The sequence below is a fragment of the Monodon monoceros genome, unplaced genomic scaffold, assembly GCF_005190385.1.
Source record: "Monodon monoceros isolate NGI ecotype Baffin Bay Population unplaced genomic scaffold, NGI_Narwhal_1 Super_Scaffold_3, whole genome shotgun sequence".
In the NCBI taxonomy this organism is placed as follows: domain Eukaryota; kingdom Metazoa; phylum Chordata; class Mammalia; order Artiodactyla; family Monodontidae; genus Monodon; species Monodon monoceros.
The window spans coordinates 73171448-73197310 of NW_021703780.1; the positions used below are offsets into that span (position 1 = coordinate 73171448).

Consider the following 25863-nt stretch of genomic DNA (forward strand, 5'->3'; position numbering starts at 1 on the left):
AGACATTTAACCTCAATTTACCACGTACAAACTGGTAAAAATAGCAAAAATGATCTTATAGAGTTATTACAAACATTGAATAAATATTATACTTTAAACAACTTTTACAGTGTCTAGCACACAATTGTCATTTAATAAACATTAGTATCATCACCAGCAGGACTAGTCACCACTGTTGTAATTGACATCTCAGAGTAGAGTGGTGGCTTGTCTTTTGCCCCAAGCGCTGACTGTGTTCTAGAATCTGCCCCTCAGCTCAAGAGTAGAAATGGTGAGTACCATCCTCTGAAGTCAAGGTGGCAGTGGAGGAGTGGAATAAATCAAATCTATATAGTTCCTTGTATGACTGAATATATGAATTTGGTAGAACTAATCTCCAAAATGCAGCATGTTATAAGTGTGGTGTTATACCATCTTTAGACTGTGAAAGTTCAAAATGTCTTTCAATGACTCATATTTTCAGGGCACTGCAAAGCACTCAAAATTGATGCATCTTGATTTAAATAATCACTTGATCTTCTCCAGACTTCCTAGGTTACTAATAACATGCAATCTCATACCTCGTATGTTCAACCAACTGAATAAAGGATCGAAAGGAGATGGGTTCCATTTCATGTGTTATAAGCTGCCTTCATATATCGAAAGTTTGCTTCTACTAATAGGCAAGGAAACACTCTCATACCTGGCAGGTGATGAGAATAAGCTTCTGAACTTGACTATATTAGGTCTTCTGCTAGTTTCTGCCATCAGGCAACATGAGTTGGAATTAAGGCATGAGTTCTCAATTGGGGACAACTTTGCCACACTGGGAATATTTAACAATGTCTGAAGACATTTTTGGCTGGCACAGCTGGGAAGGAGGTGCTACTGGCATCTAGTGGGTAGAAACTAGGGATGCTGCTAAACATCCTACTATGCACAGCCCCACCTCTATAACTAAGAATTTTTTGGTTCAGCCCAGAAATAAACCCATGCACTTATGGTCAATTAATCTACAACAAAGGACGCAAGAATATACAATGGAGAAAACACAGCGTCTTCAATAATTGGAGCTAGAAAAGCTGGACAGCTACGTGTAAAAGAATGAAATTATAACATTTTCTCACACCATATAAAAAATAAACTCAAACTGAATTAGACACCTAAATGTAACATTTGAAACCACAGAACTGCTAGAAGAAAACATAGGCAGAACACTTTGATATAAATTGTAGCAATTTTTTTGGATCTGTCTCCTAAGGCAAAGGAAATGAAAGCAAAAGTAAACAAATGGAATGTAATTAAACTTAAAAGTTTTTGCACAGTAAAGGAAACCACTGATAAAACAAAAAGACAATATACTGAATGGGAAAAAATATTTGCAAATGATATGACTGATAAGGGGTTAATATCTCAAATATATTAACAGCTCAGACAGCTCAATATCAAAAAAAAAAAAAAAAAAAAAAAAAAACCACCGGCCTAAAAAATGGACAGAAGACATGAATAGACATTTTTCCAAAGAAGACAGGCATATTGCCAGAAGGCACAGGAAAAGATGCTCAACATCACTAATTATTAGAGAAATGCAAATCGAAATCACAGTGAGATATTACCTCACACCTGTCAGAATGGCTGCCATTAAAAAGTCTACAAATAACAAATGCTGGCCAGGATGTGCAGCAATGGGAACCCTACACTGTTGGTGGGAATGTAAATTGGTGCAGCCACTGTAGAAGAAAGTATGGAGGTTCCTCAAAAAACTAAAAACAGATCCAGCCTATGATGCAGCAATTCCACGCCCAGGTATATATCTGAAGAAAAGGAAAACTAATTAGGAAGTATACATGAACCCCAGTGTTCACAGTAGAACTATTTATTATAGCCAAGATATGGAATCAACCTAAGTGTCCATCAACATATGAATGGATTGGGCTTCCCTGGTGGCGCAGTGGTTGAGAGTCCGCCTGCCGATGCAGGGGACACGGGTTCGTGCCCCGGTCCGGGAAGATCCCACATGCCGCGGAGCGGCTGGGCCCGTGAGCCATGGCCGCTGAGCCTGCGCGTCCGGAGCCTGTGCTCCGCAACGGGACAGGCCACAACAGTGAGAGGCCCGTGTACCGCAAAAAAAACAAAACAAAACATATGAATGGATAAAGATGTGTAAATGTATACGTGTGTGTAGGATAACTCAGTCATAAAAAGAATGAAATCCTGCCATTTGCAAAAACATGGATGTACATAAAGGGCATTATACTCAGTGAAATAAGTCAGAGAATACTGTATGCGATCACTTATATGTGGAATCTAAAAATAAAACAAATGGATGAATATAACAAAACAGAAACAGACTCACAGAAAACAAACCAGTGGTTACCAGTGGGGAAAGAGATGGGGAGAGGGGCAAGATAGGGATAGGGGAGTAAGAGGTACAAAGTATCAATACTATGTATAAAATAAATAAGCTACAAGGATATATTATACAGTACAGGGAAATATAGCCATTATTTTATATTAACTTTAAACAGAATATAATCTATAAAAATACTGAATCCCTATGTTGTGCACCTGAAACTAATATACTATTGTAAATCATCTATACTTCAATAATAAATAATAAAAAAATAAAATCAATTGACTTTTAAAAAAAAGAATTATCTGGTTCCAAACGTCAATACATAGCGTGGAGGTAAAACCCAGCACTGGTATGGAACACAGATCACTGTGGACTCCTTTGCTAACTATTTCCTTCACTAGACTGGAAGCCCCACGTGGGCAGGAACTATTGTATCCTCAGTGCTTGGCATAGTGCCTCGTACTTGTTAGGGACTCTATTAGTTCTTGTGGAGTGAATGAATGATAACAGTGGAAAACGGTGCAGGTCACCATTTTTCTCCACAGCAGGACAAGTACTTCTTCCATATCAGAGTCACAGAAAGTCAGGAGCAAAGAGAAGATACAGGCAAACACACTTTTGCTTATTTGAGCACCTAGCATATTAGACACCTTTAATGAATCTGTCCCTTTCTCTGGCATGCCCATCTTCCCTACAGCAGTAACTGGTACCACATCCAGAACGCATCACTAAGTTGTGTCAAATTTGTCTAGGATCCACTCACTTCTCTCCACTGTTACTGCTACCAGGCAAGCCGAAGCCACCATCATCAACATGTCTAACGGGTCACCCTGCTTTGGGTCTTGACCGCTAACTTCCATTCTGTACACAGTAACATCCATTTAAAGGCACCAGTCAGACCCACCACTCCTGTGTTGCTAAAGTGCTTACCGGAGCTTACAATGCCTTCTGTGGTCTGGCACCTCTTCACGCTCTAAGCAAAGTAGTCATCTTCCTACTTAAGCAATGCACCCAGTTCCTTCTCCCTTCAGAGCCTCTGCCAAGGCCTGGAGATCCTTCCTCCAGATCCTTCTGTGGCTGGCACTCCCACATCATTCAGGACGCAGTTTAAAGTCGGCTCATCTCAGAGAAATTTTCTGACTACACAGAACCAAGAATTGCCTTCTCCCTGCCTTTATCAGACAGATCACTTTCTTTTATTGTCTTCAGATTATGAGGCACAAGCTGCGAGTTTATTCTTTATATTTGTCCAGTTATACTTGTGTAGTGGCCATGCCTCCCCCACTAGAACGTCAGCAGGAAATCTGACTGTCTTGCCTTCTGCTGTAGCTCAAGCCCAGTGCCTGGCACAATGTAAGGCTATTTGCTGAATGAATAGATTTCTGAAGAATGAATGGATGGATATGTAAATGGTCACGTAAATGGATAAATAAACTAAGAGAAAAAAGACATCATCTGGAAGGAAATATGTGTGAACCGTCACTTGCAAAAGAGTTTCCTAGCATTTCCAAACTAAACCCCAAATCTCATCCTTTGTTTAACTGAGAGCAATCCAACGTAAGGCTAACCATCAAATAATAAAGAAAAGTGGTGCATCAATCACCAAATATAACTCAGAAATAAAATTAACTATTTGTTAGTGTACATCTCTCTCAGTCTCTTCATGCACACTAAATTAAAGTTCATCCTATATTTTTAAATCTCTTACAAGCAAAGAGACAATGAAATAATGAAGGTACAATGAAATAACTTTAATAATGCTCACTATATAACCACAGTGATGACTTTATAAGTTTCCAAATATGATTCAGCAATGAGCACCGGCATAGAATAAAAAAAAATTAAGTCTGTTTTCCTTTTTTAAACTTTTGTTACTATGAAAAATATCATTAAAATATTTAATATTCACAGGCAGTATCTGGGGCAAGAATGAGAGTGTGTCACCCCTTGCAGAAACCTGGAGCATATACAAGTGTAGGGTTGCTTTTCTAGGACCATGTGATATATTTGAATGCGTATCAGCTATAAGAAAAAAAGCCACCAGTATGTTGGCAATGGTTGGGAGGGTGGGTAGGTGGTGGCATACTGAATCAAGCAGAGTCAAGGTTGAAAAGAACAATGCTGAATTTCCACACACACACATCCTCTCGCTCTGCCTCCTGCCCACCTTTCCAGCTCTAGCTATTTTCTCTCCAGCTACACCCCAAAACTTGCAGTGTTCTGAACTTATTAGTGTCTTGGGGTAACTGTATCTTTACTGACACCATAATTCAGTACAGTAAAATAGAATTTTCTGCACTGTCTTATGTGGTAGCCCCTAATCACACGTGTCCACTGAGCACCTGATATGTGGCTTATGCTTATGCAACACAGGAACTGAATGTTTCATTTTGTTTAATTTTACTTAATTTAAATCTAAATAGCCACATGTGGCAAGGGGCTACTGTGTTGCACAACACAGGCCTACATGGCTTCCTTTTCTCCCTCCCTTATTGGTCCAGCAAACTCCTACTCATCCTTCAAGACTCAACTCAAATGCCCCTTCCTCCAGAATGCCCTTCCTGTTCCCCCTGTGGCAGGTGCACAGACTTTGAGAATATCCATGTATCACACTCTACTACAATTATTTTATGATATGTTGATTCTCCCACTAGATGAGAATCTCTTGAGGGCAGGGAATCTGTCTGGCTCATCTCTAAATCCTTAGTTGAGTGCTTGGCACGTGAGAATTATTTGACAAATATTTGCTGGATGTTCAAGTGAGACAGTGAAACCATCTTTAGATGTGAACAAATATAAGCAGAGCTTCCCAGGAAAGATCTTCCCAGGGAAGGTTTTACTGCCTTCATATAAGAAGTTGCAAACCAGATATGACCTTCAGATTTGGTAGTATTTTGCCATGTGTATTTTTTTTTTAATGGAACCTGTTTTTCAATGTTAAAAACTAAGATTTCCAGCATTTCCAGGAACAATGATTAGATTTGGAAGTTTTAGTCCCACTTTCCTGCTTGGCGACAATGAAACAGAATGGAACATGCAGCTGCATCTTTTAGATAATAAATACAATCTACAGATTCTGTTTTCTTACCCCTAGCCACCTTTAATCACTAATGGTCTCTGTCTTCTGTGGGCATTTGACTTTTTAACTCCAGACACTGAATGAAGAGCCACAGAGATCAAGTTCAGACACTGACCTCTCAGTTACAAAAATAAAATACTACTACTAATAAAAGCAACAATAGCAACAACACAGCAACAACAATAATGGTTGCTAACATTTAGTGAGCATCACAAGCCAGGTATTCTACCTGGCAATGAATAAGCATTGTCAGATGGAATCTTCCAAACCACCCAGGACCTAGAAAATATTCTTAGCCTCACTTTATGAATGAGGAGACCAAGATTCCAAGGGGTGACACGGAATCAGCAGAAAGTTCTGTGCCCAGGTCTGACTATCACCAGAGTCCCTGCTGCCATTTCTCCATGATAAAGCTGCAACCATCCATGCTTTTCCTGACCTGGATTTAGACCCCGGCCGGGATTCAAAGCGGGAGCTTGGGCAAGTGACATAACCCTCTGGGTTTTGCTCTTCCACTAGCCATGAACTTTAGAAATAAGAGCTGACATTTCCTCCAGGGACACATGTGGGCACATGATATGATGTAGGTAAAACGGTAAACTTCTCAGACATTTTTGCAAATGGAAAATGATCTCATCTGAGTAGGTGGATAATGGCTGGCAGAAGGCTGACAGCCCTGGAGTAGGGAAGCAGGAGAGATTTTAACCATTTAAAGAAAACAAAGGCATTGTCGCTTCTGCTGGCACCCAGCCTTGAGCAACAGGAACCCTCACTAGGGAGAGAATGTCTCAGTGGAACTAACAAAAATGTGACTCCCCAAAGGGTGCTTGTAGCTTTGAGCCAGTTAACTGAGAGGATGCAAATGAATGGAGGGTTTAAGAATCAGTTGTTGTGGGCCCAGCACTCTGCCAGGCCAGGGAACAGCAAGCTTTTTCTGTAAAAATCCAGAAAGTAAATAACTTAGGCTTTGCAGGCCATTTGTAAACAAATGAGCATGGTGGTGTTCCAATAAAACTTTATTTACAAAGCCAGGCCAAGGGCCCACCTGCCATTGTTTGCCAACCCGTGAGCTCGGCAACAGGAAGGCAGAGCAGAGGCTCAGCCAGAGACAGACAAGTTGCACCTGCTCTTCACCATCATCGAGCACCATAACAGGGACAATACAAGATGGTGCCTATTGGATTCATCTCTCTGTGTAGCCCCAACCCTCTGAGGTAGACGCCTGGACAGTGACAGTGACTTAAGCTACAGGCCCTCCATGGCACCAGTCCCAGACTAGCCCCAGAATGTTGAGGACAGTGAGTCTCTGCCTTTCTCCCAGTAAATGGTTCCTCCCAGCAACTACGCAGGCTGGAGAGCAGAACGGGTGAGGTGACATGGTCTTTCAACCACATGATATACGAGTAGTACCCTGGAAGTTGCCGCACAAGGATGCTTAGATTTATACACTTAGACAAAACTGAATGACTTTCCTCTCCTTGAGTCAAAGAAGTTGACTCCTTCCAGGTGCCACCCTGGCACCCCCTCGCACTAAGCCACCCTCTTGTGCTTGAACTGCTCATTCTTTATGTACCAGGCAAACACAAAGACGAGGGGTGGCTTCTGCCTTAAGCCAAATTGTCTGGAGCCCACGCAATCCTTCCTTGATATGATAATCTTAAGGTCAGTTGTTTTTCTTCCCACTACGTGACCAACATTATTCAAAGGAGCAAAAATTTACTTCCCGTTTTGTCTGCTAACCTAATCCCTCACTGTTCTTATGCTTTTGTTCTCATTTAACTGTTTTCCTTTATAGTACTAAGTCTGCTCATTTCTACACTATCTTTTGGACTTTACTATACTAACTTATGTTTTATTGTCATTTTTATTCTTCATTGTTTTATTTTACAAGGGAAATGGTGAAGAATATAAGAGTGGGTACACTGTTAGGAAATGGCCTTGGCCCAGAATCAGAAAGCCAGAGCTTCAGACCTAGTCCGCTCTTGCAGTCTACGGAACCCTGGGCCAATGAGTGAATATCTTCAGTTGCTTTGCCTACAAAATAAAGTATGCCAATCCCAGAGAGACTTTTCAAGTGTTAAATATGAAGATTCTTCTTACAACTCAATAATAAAAAGACATACAACCTGATTTTAAAAATGGGCACTTGATCTGAACAGACATTTCACCAAAGAAGTTATACAAGTGGCCAAGAAGCATGTGCAAAGATACTCAACATCGTCAGCCATCCAGGATGGCTAATCCAGTCAAACCACAGTGAGATACCGCTTCACACCACTAGGACGACTATAATCAAAAAGTTAGAAAGTAACAAGTGCTGATGAGGATGCAGAGAAATTAGAACCTTCATACGCTACTGGTAAGAACGTAAAACGGTATAGATGCTTCGGAAAATAGTCTGACAGTACTGCGAAAACACAGAGTTAGCATATGACCCAGCAATTCCACTCCTAGGTGTACACCCAAGAGAAATTAAAACATATGTCCACACAAACACTTGTATATGAATAGCAGTATTTATAGCAGCATTATTCATGAGCAGTATTTACAAACGATGTTACTCATAAAGAAGTAAAAACGATACAAGTGGCCACCAACCGATGAATGTATAAACGAAAGGTGGTACAGTCATACAACGGTATATTACTTGACAATAAAAAGAAATGAAGTACTGATTCGCTCTACATGATATATGAACCTTGAAAATGTGTGATTTGGAGTTGCAGCAACATCTCCCACCCCAACCTTCTCAAACAGATTAGGGAAGAAAAATATAAGGTGAGATTTCTCTCTAATGTCACCCAAAAGCAAGAGAGAAGTAGCCTGAAAACATGATTTGGGAGACTTGGGAAAGCCCCAGAAAAACCCTGGAGAGTAGAATCCCAGGACTTCTGCCCAGCCAAGAGTAGGAAGCACTATGAGAGGTGCTTGGCGGGAAAGATTGATAGAACTTGGTGGACAAGGTCTATCAATTCAAGGATGAAATTCAAGAATGAGCTGGAGATGCATCAAGTTTTCTGACCTGGATTGTTCAGAACGGGGGTGCCAAGAGTAAGGATGGGCAGAAGAGGGGCCATTTAATGGAAAAAGGGGATGCATTCTATTTTCAGATGTTTGAAGTTTGAGCAACTTACCCCTTGAATTTAAATGTCTGAATTAAACTAACCCAGAACCTCCCAAGTAGTAAGCCTTTTAGCAGTGAGGTGACTGTATATAAAATGTTAATTGAATATGAAAAACTGATGGCACCTGTAAATTCAGATTTTTTTTTTAAATCACTTTTTTTTCCCCCAACCACTCTGAGATCAACCAGCTCCATAACTCTTTAAAATTTCCAAATTTCAAAATTACATATTGTAGAGCCACAGTCTGAGTCATCTTGCACTTAAAAAATAACCATGACAAGTATATCAGAGAATTAAAAAACTGAATGTGTAACTTCACCGATAGAAAGGGCAAAAATCCAATTCTTACAACTTATTTAAAGACTATTTAACTCTTCAAGAAGATTTATGATAGGTAACTTTCAAGACAATTGTTTTCTGTATCTAGATGATATTATATAACCCACAGACATCAGAAATCAAGTCAATTCACAACTAAACTTAAAAGTGCAAATACCAATGCTTTGTGGAACTGTATGACCAGTTTTCTGGAAGCTACTGTGTGACTCTGGAACTGAACTTTTAATTAAAGGGAAGGTGGGAGATTCAACCATCAGATGGGTTCAACTATGGGCTCCCTAATGAAACTCACTGCCCCAAGTGTAGGGAATATTTCCTTTTCAAAAGACCCCATTCTCTCTTTGCATATTCTGTGTCTTTGCAGACACTGTGTCTCTGACACTTGCTCTAAGAGAGAATAACTAAACAGTCGAATGCTCTCAGATGGAGAGAAGTGGGTCTTGAGTGGACACAGTGAGCCTCAAGGATGTGAACACAATCCCGTGACGGTGTCTCTGTGTGTGTGTATATATACACACGTGTATATGTGTCTGTGTGTACACAACTTGCACAAAATTGGTTTTACTAATTTCCTAGACTTTGAGAACTAATTTCCTAGATTCTTCTCTCTACCTCAAGTTGGGTATTATTAACCTGGGACTTAAAAATAAATCTCAATAATCCCAATATTAAATGCAAATCTTTAAGGTATTTATGCAAATATTTAAATTTTTTTCTTAGCTAAGAGCCTCCCAGGTTTCAGCAGCATTCTCAAAGGGGTCTCTTACCCAACTGGATCAAGAACCACAGCATGTGGGACCCCTAAAAATTAAAGACATTGAAAGTGTATTTAGTGACTCTGCATTAGATGGAGAGCCAGATTCACAGTGCTTTTTCGGATTGGTTCCTTGGAAGTCCCAGTCACTCAGAGGTGGGGTCACAGCTATGTCTCCATTGCCTGAATGGTTTCCCCTCCCTATTATTCTCATATCCAACTAATTATTCTCCTATTATTTCTAACCATAAAATAAAATTCCAAGAGTTTTAGAATCAGACTTAGTCTCTCCTTTCGAAAAAGACTATTGTTGTCACTTTGAAAACTGTAAATAGCATTCAAGATGACATTCAATTTTAAGTTTGTGCCAACATTTAGTGGAAATGTCTAAGTTTTGAAATAGTAGGGAGCTCACATGCCATCTGGTGTGTTTTCATTTCGTCTCCCCTTCTCAGTGAACTTTAAAAGTCAACTGCAGTATCAATATCCTTTCTGCTGTGCTAATGTGACCTCCAGGTAGAAATCAAAGGGAAGGAGTCCTCAGGGCAAGTGGTTCTTTCTCAGTTGAACTTGTTAGTGTCATGGAATCACAAAGTGTCAGAACTGAAAGTATGCTTAGCGGTGACCTAGATGAGATGAACGCCTCTCAGTTTGAGGATAGGGAAACTGAGCCCCAGACAAAGGGAACTGACCAGGGTCTCATGAGCCATGGAACCAGGACATGAGCCTCTACAGGAGGGAAGGAAGGTGGTCATTTCCTTCCCTGAACTTGGCTGGCTCTCTATCACAGCACACTGCCTGGGGTACTTAGGGGTTCCTACTCTCTCCATAGTTACTGTTGCTCATTTCTTATCCATATGAGGCAAGTTAATATTTCAAAGTGATCACTGATGTGTCTTTTCCCTCTTGACCCTCTCCTGGCTGAGTGGAAGTGTCTCTACTGGGTAGCAGGAGCCCCCTGCCCTCACCAACTTGTCTTCTAAGTGCTGAGGGCACTGCCCCAGTGTGAGAGAGAAATAATTCAGGCAGGAATAAGGAGGCAGAATAGCTCTACCTGCCCGTCCCCAGACTTGAAAAAAAGAGTTTCAGACGGGAGAAGGAACAGAGTTAAGAGAGAGAAAGCCAGAAAGACAGAGAGCGAGCACACTAGGGCAATGCAATCCAGCCCCTTTTCGTCCCCCAAAGCCCAGGCCGAATCCTGAGGTTTGCTGATACGTTAGTTTTATATTTGCTGCTGTAACAAATTTCCACAGACTTGGTGGCTTAAAACAACACAAATTTATTATCTAATAGTTCTGGAGGCCAGAAGTCTGAAACGAGTTTCAACCAGCTACAATTCAGGTGTCGGCAGGTCTGTGTTCCTTTCTGGAGACTCCAGGGGAAAATCTGTTTTCTTGCCTTTTTCAGCTTCTAGAGGCTGCCCGCATTCCTTGGTTCATGGCCCACTTCTATCTTCAAGGCCAACAATAACCAGTAGATTCTTTCGAATGCTGTATCACTCTTGATACCAACTTTTTTCCTTCCCTCTTCCACATTTAAGCACCCTGTGATTATACTAGGCCCACTGGATAATCCGGTCAGCTGATGAGGGCCTATTTCTAAGGTATCCTTTCCCCTGCCTTGCAGAGCAGGAAGTCAGGGAAAACGTTATCCTGAAGAATATTTTTTCCTAAGAAGTCAGAGAGTGGAAGCCCCAAAAAGGCCATTTCTCTGGGTATTTCAAACTAACTCGTAGGTCAAACGTGACTATCTCCCATGAGGTCCTTTCCAAAACTAAAGTCAATGTCTTTCTGTTCACCACTGGTCTCTGTCAATGAGTAAAAAGGAACATAAAACATATGCTTTTAAAAAAATGACTCCATGTTTTCTTTACGTTACAGAATTACCGTCCATTCATTATATAAAGTTTGGGAAATGCCAAAGAGTATGAAGACAGAAACATGAGTGATCTACGATTCCATTATCCAGCCACAATCCCTTTTAATTACTAGGTGCATATGCTTCCATCCTGTTCTTGGTTTATGTGCCACTCTTTTCCTCAATATTATATTCCAATCTTTTATGTCATTAAAAATATTTTAAAACACTCATTCATATATATGCATATATACCATTAAAATATACTCTTCTATTATTTGTCATATAAATTATTTCCCAGGTAAAGACTTTTCTAATTAAATAGGTAAGTTACTCAAGTTTTATAGGCCCATGCTCTAAGATAATACAGACAACGACTATGATACAGACAACAACATTTTGAGCCCAGAAGGGGAGAAAATAGAAATAGCTATTAGTCTCTTGGTAGGGTGTTGACACATTTCCAAAATATGAAGGTGCATGTGTACTGTTCCATCTTGGATTGGCCTATCTTAAAGAGCTGATGGGACCCTCACAGGCCATTTAGAAAACTAATTTCAAGTAGACTCCAGAGATGGGTACAAGGTCTAGAGCCAGCCTTTGTCATTTGACTCTAGAGTTACCAGCAAAGTCTCACTATACCTCTAGACTAAGGCCTGATACTTCAGCTTTAAAATCCCACTCTTTTCCCATCAGGCTTTTGCTAGTTTGAAAAATACTTTGTCATCTCAGGAAATGTAGCAATGTGAAATACTGGTCTTAGAATGAAGGTACAGGCTCTTCTTGTGCTTTGTTTTTCCTCAGTTCTAGTGAGCAATGATTGACATACATCATTGTAGAGAGGAGGTTTAGACAGGAAGCAAGGCAGGACCCAAAATAAGGAGGGGGTGTGCAACTGATAAAGGAAAGCCATGGAGCTGAAGAATGGGAAAGCGGGGCTCTGAATTCAGAGCACTGGGGCTTCAGCAGAACGAATATCTCTTGAGAACCTACTCCATTAGACAGTGGGATTTATTGGGTGTGAGGAGGTAGGAAGGACAAAGGTAAACACCTCTGGGAGTTCACAGAGGCAGCAGAGTGAAAGAGAGCTCAGACTCTGGAAACAGAAAGCCTGAATATGAATCCCAGGTCTCTTTCTTACTCTTTCCGTGACCTCAGAAAAGGTACTAGGTCTTCATGTGCCTCGGTTTGCTTAGTATCTGTTGGAGGTAAACATAACTCCCTGCCCCCTCTTGTATTTCACTGGATGCATTAATTCAGCAGCAGGTAATGTCATAATCACACCACATTCTTCCTCTCCACTGGATGGTATAACCAACTGATGACATCTAACCTCTTTTAAAAAGTACCAATAGATGAAACCCCTTAAAGCTCCCCATGCTCTTGATTTTGAGATGAGTTCTGAAAGAAGAAACTGTTCTAGCGCCCCAAGGAAGGGAGGTAAATGGCAGACACACCATGTGGATGGAAAATGGTTTAAGAAGACAAGTCAGATTGCTTATTTGATGTCATTTCAGGTTGCTAAAAAATATTCAGCCTCCGTTCGTTTTCACATCAACTTGCTAGGGAACTGTGGACCGAAACCACCCACCTTGACCACGCCCGCTTGCCTGAGGTGTCTCACAACAGGAGGTCCCGATAAGGAACATGGTGCTGCCTCCGAAAAGGAGAATGCGGGAGGAGGCTGAAAGAGGTCATCTAGGAGATGACCAACCTCCTAGAGTCTTTCGCATTGGGATCCATCTTGGCGGAGAGAGGCGCACGCCACCAGGAAGAACCCTGAGTCAGACTATGGTCCAAGCAAGATGACTGGCCAGACACACCCGGAAACTAACCCCGTTCCCATAAAACCTGAGACTGTGAGCCATGTAGCAGAACAGTTCTCCTGGTTCCCTTACCCTGCTGCCCTCCATCTGAGAGCCCCTTACCAATAAAGTCCCTTGCTTTGTCAGCACATGTGTCTCCTCAGACAATTCATTTCCGAATGTTACAGAAGAGCCCACTCTCGGGCGCTAGAAGGGGTCCCCCTTCCTGCAACAAACTGACGTGGCCGAGATTACTGGAGAAGCCAGCTGGAAGGTCATACATGGATTTGACCCAAATGTGCAAACTCCTCTTCAATAACTGAAGAGTTTTCTAAGAACCAGAATTCTTTCAAAGGAAAAAGAAGGTGCTGGAACAAGGCTTCACTGCAGTGCAAAGGGAATATTCGATGAGTTCCTTAGTTACTGCTAATGTAAGAAGGATTTCCAACAGGCACTGCTGCAGCTGGCCTAGAAGGTATTTGTGGTCCCTTGAGAGTTGTAAGCAAGGACTGTTTCTTTTTGAGGGGGGAGAAAAGAAAAGATAGCAATTTCCTTTTAAATATTTCAGTGTGCTATCATGACATGAATACACTACAAGGCATGCAAAAGTAGTTAAACGGTTCCAGTGCACAAAACCAGCTCAGAAAGGATGACCTTGGGAGTTGTAGAAGCTTGGCTAGAGTGTGTTGATGACTTCCCTGTATTAAAAAAAAAAAAAAATACACACACACGACACTATAAAAAGGAGCTATAATAAAGTACCCAGCTGGGGGCTGAGGGGTTAGATCCTAAAAGCAGAGAAAACATCTAACTCTGGAAGATGCCAATTTCCTACATTTTAAGTCTTACATACTTGATTAGCAGTCGTGTGTCCAGGGTTAGTGGAAATCTAGGATGTGAGGGGTGTGTGTGTGTGTGCGTGTGTAAATGTCTCTAAGGTTGAACAGAGCTCTGGAAACTGTTCAGAGTTTAGCACTGGAAGGCAGAGTCTCTAAGAAAATCACTTATCTCATTATCCTTGAGTTTTCCATAAAAGGGAAGATAATATTTTCCTCAGACCAAAGGCTTTGCAGTCAAACAGACTTTAGTATAAACAAGCTTTGCCACAAGCTGCTTAAAAGGTTAGGCAAACACTTACCCTCTGTGAGGTTTAGCTTCAAGATAATGGTCTTAATGATACTTATCCAGTAAGGTTTATGAAGAATAAAGTAATGTATGCACAGCACCCAGCATAGAGTCCAGCCCATTGTGGACTCTCATTAAATAACAGTAATGAGTTTATTCCATTTTTCATTAGCCCTCTCCCTAGGAACAAAGATTAAGAACTAGAATTGTTTATTATTGTTAATCTGTTGTCTGTTACTGTTAGCCTAATGCTATTACATTTTTTTCTCCCCATTTAAGTATGGAAAACATGAAAGACACTGAGATTTCAATAGCAAATTCAACATTAAAGAACTTGTAATAAATTACTGTATTGACCCAATGCATAGAATTTAGAGCTATACAGGTATAGGAGCATTTTCTAGATTTCTTTTTTATTAGAAAGAAAATCAGGCATCTCTCAACTTGCTCCTCTAAATCAGGAGGTCATAAAAATCTCTAAAAAGAACTGCTTGCCATGAAGCTAAAGCAATTTGAAAGACCTAGAATAAGATTCTAAAGTCAGAACTTCTTCTTCCTGGAAGAGATTTCCTCATTGTGTTTGAATGTCTGGATAGCGTGGGTTGCAGACTTGGGGCAGCTTAGAAGTTTAATGTGCTCACAAATTATTGAGCTGCTATGTCTGTGAGGGCGTCTCACTCACAGGCATGCACGATAACAGTCACAAGCGACGACACTGAACCCGTATGATCTCCCCTTAATGCGTTCTTTGGATTTGGAAAATCTCCTGAGTCTCCAGAGAAGGTGGTCGCTGGCCAGTCAGGCTCCTCACCCACTCCCACCAACTCCTTAGAACGCTTCTGACACACCCTCAGGATGATGATAATAACGTTAATAGTGACACAAATGATAAAAGCTAGTATTTACTGAGCATTAACTGTCCGCCCGGAATTGTTTTAGGGCTTTACATGTAATAACACTTAATTATCACAGCGGCCCCATCACAATCCCCATCTTACAGATGAGGGAATCGAGATACAGAAGAAGTTCGGCAACTTGTACAAAAACACAGAGCTGAGAACGAACACCAAGTCTGGAGTCAGAGCCCCAGACTCAACCCCTAGACGATACTGAGTCAAAAGGACATTTAATGTGTTTCTTTTCAAAAGTGGAACAAGAAAGTTCAGCCACCTGAGTAATGCGTGATTGGGCCACCCATAGAAAAGTTATAATCTTCAGAAACAGTGATTAACATGGTGGCTTATCTGTCCTCCAAAATTCATGGATTATTTTAGGCGCATCCCTGGTGAAATCAGTAGCGAAAAGATTTTTTTAAAAAAAGGTAAACTCTGTGTAGAGGGATCTATCTGGTCATCTTTGAGGTCATTTCATCTTTAAGACTTCAACAAAGTCTTGATCAGGGATGATGGAACCTGACCTAACTGTTTAATGACATAATTCCTATGTTATGATATTCAGGACCCGGAAAAATAAATTATTGTCCTTTGGATTTGGAGGGCCAGGGTGAAAAAATTGAGAGGCTTTATATCAAATTACACTTTATGAAAACTAATGAAGCTAATTGGATTGAATAAATTCTGGAACCGCACCACCCAATTTGGTAGACACTAACCACATGTAGCTAGCCTGAGTTGAGATTTGCTGGAAAAGTAAAATACACATTGGATTTCAAGAACTTATACAAAAAGAAGATATAAATATCTCACTAATAATGGCTTATATTAGTTACGTGTTGAAATGATAATATTTGGGTTATACTAGGTTAAAAATTATATCATTAAAGTTAATTTCACCTATTTCTTTTCACTCGTTTTAACGTGGCTACCAAAACATTTTTAATTACCTATGTAACTCACATTCTATGTCTATTGGGCAGTGCTGCTTTAGAACACAACGTGCAAAGTACGGACGGGGGACGTTGATCATAGATAGATGTAACCTGATGGTGACAAAAGAACACCCACATTGTGGGCACCCAAGCTGGGACTCCAAACGCCAGGCTCTGTTTCCAGGGCTCTATGTACGTTCTGTGAAGCAGGCAACTCAGAGGTCTATTGTTCATGTCTGCTGGAACACGACACATGGTAGTTTCAAAGAATGAGCCCTGCTCCAAGCTAAGGGCTAACAGGATTTATTTATAAAGGTTATTTGAAATAAGTTTATCTTTCTTTGTCTAATGAATGACAGATGATAATTGAAAAGCAAAAGCATTTCCAAATGCTTTGGGGCTTTAAAATTCTATTAATTTTTATCCTCACTTCCCCCCTAATTCTTGCTTATTTTGCTTTTCTTCTTTAAGAGAGAGATCAAGTCAAATGTTTGGGGGCTTTTCTCTTTGAGGCTATTATAATTTATTGATATAAATGTGTCAATGCTTAATCCATATCTTTTTTATTCTTGCTGTATTTATCCATTTCTGCTCGTAACATATTCCTCCTGTAAATTTTTTTCTATCCCTATTCCCCACACTCTCAATTCTCTAAGTAAAACTGATTTGGAAACATTTGTTACACAAAATCTTGATAGTTTGCTTTAGTGGGTCATAGGCTAAACAGATATCAAAACATTTTGGACACTCTTCTTAAGTGACTCTTCATTGATAGCTATGCCAAGAACCGTGATTATAAACCTAACCAAGACTTTAAAAAATACACAAATGGCACAGTCTTCAAGTCTTGATATTAACTGAGGTTTGACACAATTAATAGTGTCTGAGAACAGAATTGTGTGAAACAGGCAGAAAGACAGAAAGATACCCCAGCAACAAGGATTTCTTGGAGCAGGCATTGTCCACCTTAACTAGCAAGCATCTTATAGATTTCTGCTGGAATACGTCTGTTTGGTGAGACAATTCACCGATGAGGGCACACAACAATGCCTTATTTAGAAAATAATGAGGGAGGACCACAGAGAACAGTTTGATGGACTGGTTTTACTTGGTACCACGGATAGACTGATATGCAGTTAATGTTTTCTTGCTTATTTCCCACTAATATGTAGTTGAGCATATTCAGATGAGAGAGAAGAGCAGCTGTGGGAAAACACCCAGGAGTCAGACAATGTTTATAATAACTTCACTCAGGGTGTCAGTTCTCTGGAAGCTGACTCCAGGAAAAGCCACAGAGGTGGCATCCTTTGCCTTGAGGCCCATTCTGTAGATACCTGTCCTCTCGTCAGCAGCTACTCTTCTGCCTTCTTTCATCCTTCACTTCCTCTTAAGTGTCCACTGACTTCATGATATTCTCTGGAGGCCCCCAGCGCACCATCACCACCATAATAGCTTTCCACGCTCCTCAACATTCCACATGTGTAGATGCCATCAAATATGACTAATCTGAATTACATCCTCCCTGAATTCTTACCTCTGCTAGGAAAAATGGGTGGGAATATCTTTTAACCAGATAAATGCTACTCTGCTAATTTTATGTTTCCCTTTTCCAAAGGACATAGAGATTTAACTGAGTAATAATCTGACATAAGTAAGGGTAAATCAGACGTCTACCAAGTTCTTTTATCATTCAAATAGGTATCAAAAGAGCACCTGGAGATCCACGCAGGGAGAATTTGAGGTCACATATCATTAAATTATCACACTATATATTTATTTGTTGGTTATATCACATCCAGCTTCTTTGAGTTAAAAGTTCTCATGGGGCTTCCCTGGTGGCACAGTGGTTGAGAGTCCGCCTGCCGATGCAGGGGACACGGGTTCATGCCCCAGTCCGGGAGGATCCCACATGTTGCGAAGCGACTGGGCCCGTAAGCCATGGCCACTGAGCCTGCGCGTCTGGAGCCTGTGCTCCGCAACTGGAGAGGCCACAACAATGAGAGGCCCACGTACCGCACACAAAAAAAAGTTCTCACGAGTTGAAGAAGAACCGAAGGCGTCCTTAACAAGAGATCACAAAGTTTACAATCCGAAATTCCCAAACACTGTAAAACGCATCCCTCAGTCTGAGGACATCATTGAACCGAGACGAAAAAAAGCTAATTAACTGTCTCAGTGAAACATTCCTTCCCTTTTAGAGAGTCAACTGGGGACCCATGGACTTTGAGCCCATTGTCAAATGGTGTGTGAAAGAGATCTGAGTTCAACAATAAATATTATCAGCGATATAATCGTTTTCTCCAGCCCTCAGGGCCAAATGACCTGCATTTTAGAGAACTGATTTTGTCCATGCGTTGTATTTAGCCAAGCAATTGTTTCCCATGATATGCTTGAACCCACAGTTGCTCTGTCTATGAAATTCATGGTTGAGTTTTTCCAGTTGCTGATCGCTAGTCTCACTGGCCTGAATAATAGTCACTTCCTTCGTCCGTAATGGGTTTTATATACAGTGCACAGTCACAACCATTCAATGTCACCCATAAACATTCAATGAATTGTCCAATACAGTTATGAGAGTTGCTTACTTGGGACACAGCTAGGGTAAGCCTTACTGTGTTAATGAGATGATATACCACGACATTAGGCAAGGGGTGTTTCCATCCCCCGCATTAGCTGTACATGCTCTCTTATCTAAGGACCCATTTATGTTATTATCATAATCTTCATCGACTTGTCAAGATAATGAAGGGTCCACTGAGTTCAGACAAGGCCTCCTGTAATTCATGGAAATTTAAATAACATAGATATAGAAAGGGTTTAGGAGCACCATATAAATGAGATCTGCATGGAGAACCATAAAGAAAGGGCTTTACAAGAGATTCTGTCTTGGAAAGGATGGAGTTTGGACTTGATTTTGAGGGAGAGAAGAGAGACCAATCCTCTGAAATGAGGAAGATAAATTATCCAACAAAATGCATAAAGACACATTCAGGACAGAGAGCTGGAGGAAGAGCAGATGAAGGTGAACTCAGAAGTGATAATCAAAGTTGGAAAGAAAGGAAGGGAAACTCTTGTGCAGGTTTTCAGCAAATCCCACATCTGTATTTGTTACAGACACGCAAGTCTGGGTTTCAGGGGAGGCAAGTTTCTTATCAGCTTTGACATATGCCTACCAGACTTGCTTAGCAGTCAGACAATGTTTATAATTACTTCACCAAGCCCTTCTGACGTGCCACAATTTGCAGCCATCTGTACACTGATTTCTGACCAACAGACTTCATTCCATCAATGCTCCATTAAATTAACCTCAGATGGCTGATATCACCATGTCAGAACCTCACCCAGTGTAGCTATGAGTTAATAAACTGACCTTCTGAAAACCAAGATGTTCTCTCCTTTTAAATTATGTAAGGACTAGTAGGGAATTTCAAGTTCCTCTATTTCAACACCCTGTTCTTTCAGGTATTCGTTCACTGAACAACTATTTATTTACTTGCTCTATACCAGATTAGGTCCCTGTTCTCATGGCTTTACAGTGTAGTTGGGGATGCAGGCATTGAATAATACACTAAGAAGTTATTTCAAGTGTAGTAAATGTTATGAAGGAAATAAACATGGAAATACGACAGCCTTCTCCTGGAGGGGATAGGGGATTAGCTGTCTTAGATGAGATGGGGGGGATCAGTAAAAAGGACTCTTTGAGGAGGTAATATTTGGACTGAGATTTGGAAGAAGATATGAAGCCACATGAAGGGGAACAGAAGATGGAAGAAGGTACAGTCAAAGAAAACAACATGTGCAAAGTCCCTGAGGTGGGAACGAGAATTTGACAAAAGCAAGTGGTGAGAAGGAATGAGGCTGAGAGGAGCTGGGGAGGTCGAAGAACTCACCCAGGACCACAGCATTGTAAATGAGGAAGTAAGGAGGTGAAATGGATGTTACAGATGAGTGGCATACAGACTGGACGGAGGATACTGGGGACTAGTAATATTTGAGTGGTAGAGAGAAGAGGAGTAACCCATGAAATGCCTTCAAAGGCCAGGCTGGTATCATAAACAAGTGAGGCAAGCCGGGTAAGAGACAGGGAGTGGTAGTGACCTCGAGAATGAGTGACATGCCTAATAGCATCCAGACTCATTAAAAAAACATGTTGCAGGCAAAATAAAGCACGCCATTAAAAAATTCTTCACAAGCAAAATAAAACACATAAGAGGAGGCAAACAAAGCCCACGGCACATCAATAGGCAACGCCGAGCTAGGGGAAAAGCAGGAAGGAGGCTGGGAATGAGAAAACTCATTAGAGTGATCTCGTGTAAGTCAAGGACGAGTTATATCTTATATTTCCACGAACTGAACAGGAAAGGATATATTTTATTAGGCAGTAACCCGAATGCTGTAACACTAACAGCAACAACAAAAACCCTACACTATTTGTTCCAGAACTTTCGTAACCTAAAAATGGAGGTAACCATCAAATGGTCAGATATGTAAAGACGGGAATCACAGAGCCGCGTGGCCCATCCAAGAACTGGATGGACAAGTCCTCCTGAAGAATCACGGTCATTCATTCTGTGCTTGCACGGGTCCAGGGATGGGAAGCCCCCTCCCTCACGAGGCACTGTAAGTATTCAGAAGTTTCTATCAATTTGACTTGTTGTTATGTGGAACTGATACCTGACTCCTCGATGCCTAACGGTTCCAGATCTGCTCTCTGGAGCCACACAGAACAGCTTTAATACCTTTAATACCTGCCAGCCCTTCAGATACTTAGAAAGAGTGGCCCTGTCACAGCCCTCCCTCTACAAGCCTTCCCTTCTTCCGACAACACATCTTCACCGTCAATGACTCCCCAAGGTAACAGTTTCCAGGCTCTGTCATCCTAATCACCTTTCTGTGAACCTTCTCCGATTTGTCACCATCCCTCTTAAAACAGTGCCCAGGGAGAATACAGCATTCCTAGCCAATTTATCATCTAGAGCTTCTCCAGCCGTCATTTTCTACTTCTGCAGCAGTAGGTATACAATTCCATTCTTCGCAGCTCAGTCTCCTGCTGTCCCTGCTCCCACTGCCCACCCTCCCAGGCAGTACGTTTGTTGTATTTCATGGAGAGATGCATAATCGGGGGTGAGTACTCCCATCAGTATAAAGAATGCTGCCCCTCATTACTCCATCATTTCTGATTAAGGTCACTCAGTCTAATGTCCATTACATCTTGTACCAATAACGCCTGTGCAATGCCTCATGTTTCTCGTGCTGCTTTCTAGGCGTTATCTTATTATGCGCTCAAACTGGAGACGTATTTTTGCACAAAGAGTAAGATGAATCTCAGAGTGAGCGGTTTAAGACAGAGGGAAAATTGGAAATCTGACCCTTGAAAAGAGCGCTGGATGGGGGCATCCAATGACCTGGCTTCAAATCCAGGTTTTCCATTTACTCACCGTTGCTGGTTTTTTAAAAACAAAACTAATAATGGTAATAAGAACAGAAACAGTTATTAATAAATGCTGGTACATACTTTACCAGCATGTACCAGATTGGTACATACTTTAATAAATAAAGTATGTACCAATCCCTGTAATAAGCTTTTCATGTACAGTATGTCATACATTACATGCAACCACCTTTTGAAGTGTATGTATTATATATTATCTACATTTTAAAGAAAAGGGGATTAAAACACAGGGTTTACGTGACTTTTCCAACATCACACAATCCCAGTAGGCGGCACTGGGATTTGAACCTAATTCTGCCTGTCTCTGAAGTTCAACATCTTCAAGTCTCGCACCACAATCTCCCTTAGTGGGGACTTACGACTCAGCAATTAATGGGGAAAAAGAAAACTCTCTTAGCAATTACTTCTCCTGAGAAGCTTCTCCTAATGGGTAGGAGACAGGGACATGTGTTGCTTCACCTGTAAGGCTGGAGACACTGGGAGAGTGTACACGAGAGAGCAAAAGAGTGTGGAGGAGAGAAAGGCCACACACCAACCTCAGCCTTGGACACCATGTCTCAAACTGGGCTGAAATGTAGCCCTGCAGCTTCTGTCACAAGCACATTTGGAATATAAACAAGATTTCAAGGGGACAGTTCAGCCTAAGAAAACAGTGTTTTCACCTCTCCAACCAAGCACTCCAGAGCCCCACTGCCATCAGATCAGCTCTTACACGTGGGGAACACAGGTGCCCTCTCCTTGCTGAAAGAAATATTTAAACTGAAATTTTCTTCTGGTATTTTACACCAGCATATCCATGATAGGGTCTACGCTCCACACAGCACAGACAGACATCTGAAGGTTCTCATGTAGATGAGGTCCTAGGAGCAGATCACCTGCTTCTTTCTGCTCATCTTTATAGTGGTTTCACACTTATATCTTTGAATGGAAGTAATAAGTTAACTGCTAAATGCTTATGACACAGGGGTTACACTCATCCTTCAAACCAACCTAGTTTCTGCTGACCATAACTCAAAGTTCCACTCTTAATAAATGCTGTTCGGAGAGGCAAGCCGAGTTCCAAAGTGGTTTTAAAATTAAATGTAGTATTCAACTAAAAAAAGAAAAAACCATATATCAATCTGCTTCATTTCCACTGGTGGCACCCTAGATTATCTCCTACAGAACCTCTGGGCTGTATCTCCATGAAAATGTTTAGTGCCTTGGTAAATGACAGGACAGAAATCACAAAGACACTTGGTTTCTGCCAGATTACATTTGAAAAAGAAAATCATTGTAATTCATCTGTCTTCAGGTTCTGCAATGGCCATTCTTGGCTCCTTGGCCTCTGCTGCCACTTCCCAAGTCTTATTGGGTAGAATCCCATTTAAGACCATATACACAGGGTTCCTGGTTCATTAGGTTGATTTCCTCACACTTCCAGCCCCGCTAATCAAACAATAAGATCAGAGAGAGCAGACCTACCTCATCGTAGATGCTGTCATTCCTGCGAAAGTCTCCAGCCTTCCTTGGGAGAACGTGGATGTGAACATGCTGAAAAAGCACAAGGAAGAAAGAATAAAATGTGATTATCTCCCCATATATTTCTAGACTTGATAATGACGCTCCCATGAAGTCCAGTTACTCCATATTGGCTCCTGCTGGATTATTTTTCAGAGGAAGTCACCTTCAGTAACTATATCTGAAATCTGCAGACAATAGAGGCTCAAAACAAGAGAGGGGGCTTCCCTGGTGGCACAGTGGTTGGGGGTCCGCCTGCCGATGCAGGGGACTCGGGTTCGTGCCCCGGTCCGGGAGGATCCCACATGCCGCGGAGCGGCTGGGCCCGTGAGCCATGGCCGCTGAGCCTGCGCGTCCGGAGCCTGTGCTCTGCAACCGGAGAGGCCACGACAGTGAGAGGCCCACGTACCGCAAAAAAAACAAAACAAACAAAACAAAAAACAAGAGAGGACAATGTGGTGGCATATGTGAGAGTGTGAGTGCCAGTGTTTTAGGGGCTCTGTGGAATTACCCATAGTTGTCAGTCTTGGTTGTATTTAGCCAGTGCTTTGAAATGTCAGCATGTCTTAAAAGGTTACCATAGGAACTCTGAAACTGACAAGAAAGAAGGATTGGCTAACAGAGAACGGCATAAGTAAAGAAGCAGAGGAGCGAAAGTAGAAAGGAGTATGGAGCAAGTAACAGAACAGGGGCTTCAAATAATAATCATATAATAGTAACATCAATAGTTCTCACTTATTAAGTGTTGAGTTACTATGATAAGAAAGCTTTTATCTCATTTGATGATCTGAATAATCCCCTGAGGCAAGTTCTACTATGATCTCCATTTTACAGATGAGGAAATCTACGCTCAGAGAGGTCAAAGCCCCAGAGGAAGTGGTAGAGTCAGCACAGGAAGCCAGCCCATCTGGCTCTTACCACCACATTCTTTGTCAGCACATAACGCCGATTCTGTGAAGTTAATCTTTTAAACAGTCCGTTTCTCTAGTCTACTAAAGCGCCCAGGTAATATACATAGCAATGCTATTATGCAGAGATCATGAGTCAAGGCACACAGCATATCTAATTCAATACCCTTCAAGGCTAAACTGCCATTTAAAAGTTTTATTTCCAAGGAACCTCTATTGTACCTCAGCCGAAGTTAAACCTCACTCCTGCCCTTGAGCTATGTTCACAAACCAGGGGGAGGAATGTGAAAAGGAAAGGCCTAAATGTGGACAGGCAGACAAAGAATCAAACCTAGTCTCCGATCACACCCACCCCTTCTTGATTACAGTGATCAGGCTCCAAGTCTCCAAGCCTCCAAAGGGCCTCCGGAGAATGTGAGATAAGTGTCCCTGTGGCTCTGTTGCACGAGGAGGGGAAAATGATATGCTATTAAAGCAGAGGCAGGGAACAAGGCGTTCCAAGGTGAATAAAGCAGAGAGGAGCTTCACATCAGCCCCTGAGCACATGGTCCCCAAAGAGTGACATGTTTTTTCCCAGAATATTCTCCAGTTAATGATGAAGCCGGTCATGGGTTCCTCGGCAACTGGGACGAGTGCATGCCTAAGTCACAAAGACTATGTGAGCAGCGGGAGACAAGGAGAAAAAACAAACAGGGAAAAATACATCACAAACTACACCAATTCTTAGAAGGAAGCAGTGCGGGATAAGCCCAGGGTGAAAGTGATTGATGCACGTGGGCTAGCTGACTTAACAGCAAGACAGCAAAACTGCCACAGTACATGGAAACAGCCCACCCTTAAAAGAAGGCGCACTCAGCCTTTACCTCCCAAACCTGCAGCTACCCTTTCCCCTCTTTCTTCCCTCTTTTCCTCCTTCTTTCTTCCCTTCCTCCCTCCCTCCTTTCCTTCCTTTCTTATATCCATCCATCCATCCATCCACCCATCCATCCATCCACCCATCCATCCATCCACCCATCCACCCACCCACCCACCCACCATCTCCCTTGGACCTTTCAATAATCAGGTATTCCAGACCAGTGTTCTGCAGCCAAACTGCCTAATGCAAATCCTGGGCCTACCACTTACTAGCTCTTTGCTCTTGCCTCATAAGGCCTATATCTCAGTATCCTCATCCATAAGGGGGGTTGCAACCGTTTCGACCTCACAGAGCTGTTAAGAGGATCAAATCTGCTAACCACGTCCCTAGCATGCGGCTCAGTACATACTGAATACTTAATACACAGAACTGCAGCAGTATTACTCTTACTTTTTATTTATTTTTTTTATTTATTTCTTAATCAGCAGATAGAGATCACATTCAGGGCTTGGTTCCCACACCAGCAGGGAAGATACTTAAGAAGCTCCTTGAATGGGACACGGTTAAAGTTACTCTGTTGCTAAAGCTTATTTCTGTTGCTTTGACTAGTGGTCCTCAAATCTGAGCACGCACCCGGGGCTTGGTGGAACACAGATCGCCAGGCCCCTAGAATTCACATTTCTTACAAACTCCCAGTGATATCAATGTTCCTGGTCCAGGGCCATACTTAGACAACCGCAACCATGGTTCACAGGATCCATCTGGTTCCTGACCTCCTCTCCTGAAAATGTGCTAATGTAAGCACCAAGGTCACTCACTGTTTTGCCTGCCCTGTTGCATTATGGGAGACCTATTACTGAATGCTTCCTCGACTTGCCGCTCTCTGGTCACCCTCTGTGC

The 25863-nt window shown here is 41.7% G+C and overlaps 1 protein-coding gene across 19 annotated transcripts in view; it reads right to left on the bottom strand.

Annotated features, from left to right (window-relative positions):
• FHIT (fragile histidine triad diadenosine triphosphatase) overlaps nucleotides 1-25863 on the bottom strand; it is a 1443555-nt gene that overhangs the window by 158344 nt on the left and 1259348 nt on the right. For all 19 annotated transcript variants that reach the window (XM_029242153.1, XM_029242160.1, XM_029242145.1 and 16 more), the window contains one exon: nucleotides 23164-23232. In XM_029242153.1, the coding sequence (XP_029097986.1) occupies nucleotides 23164-23232 (69 nt within the window). The remainder of the gene's footprint in view (nucleotides 1-23163; nucleotides 23233-25863) is intronic.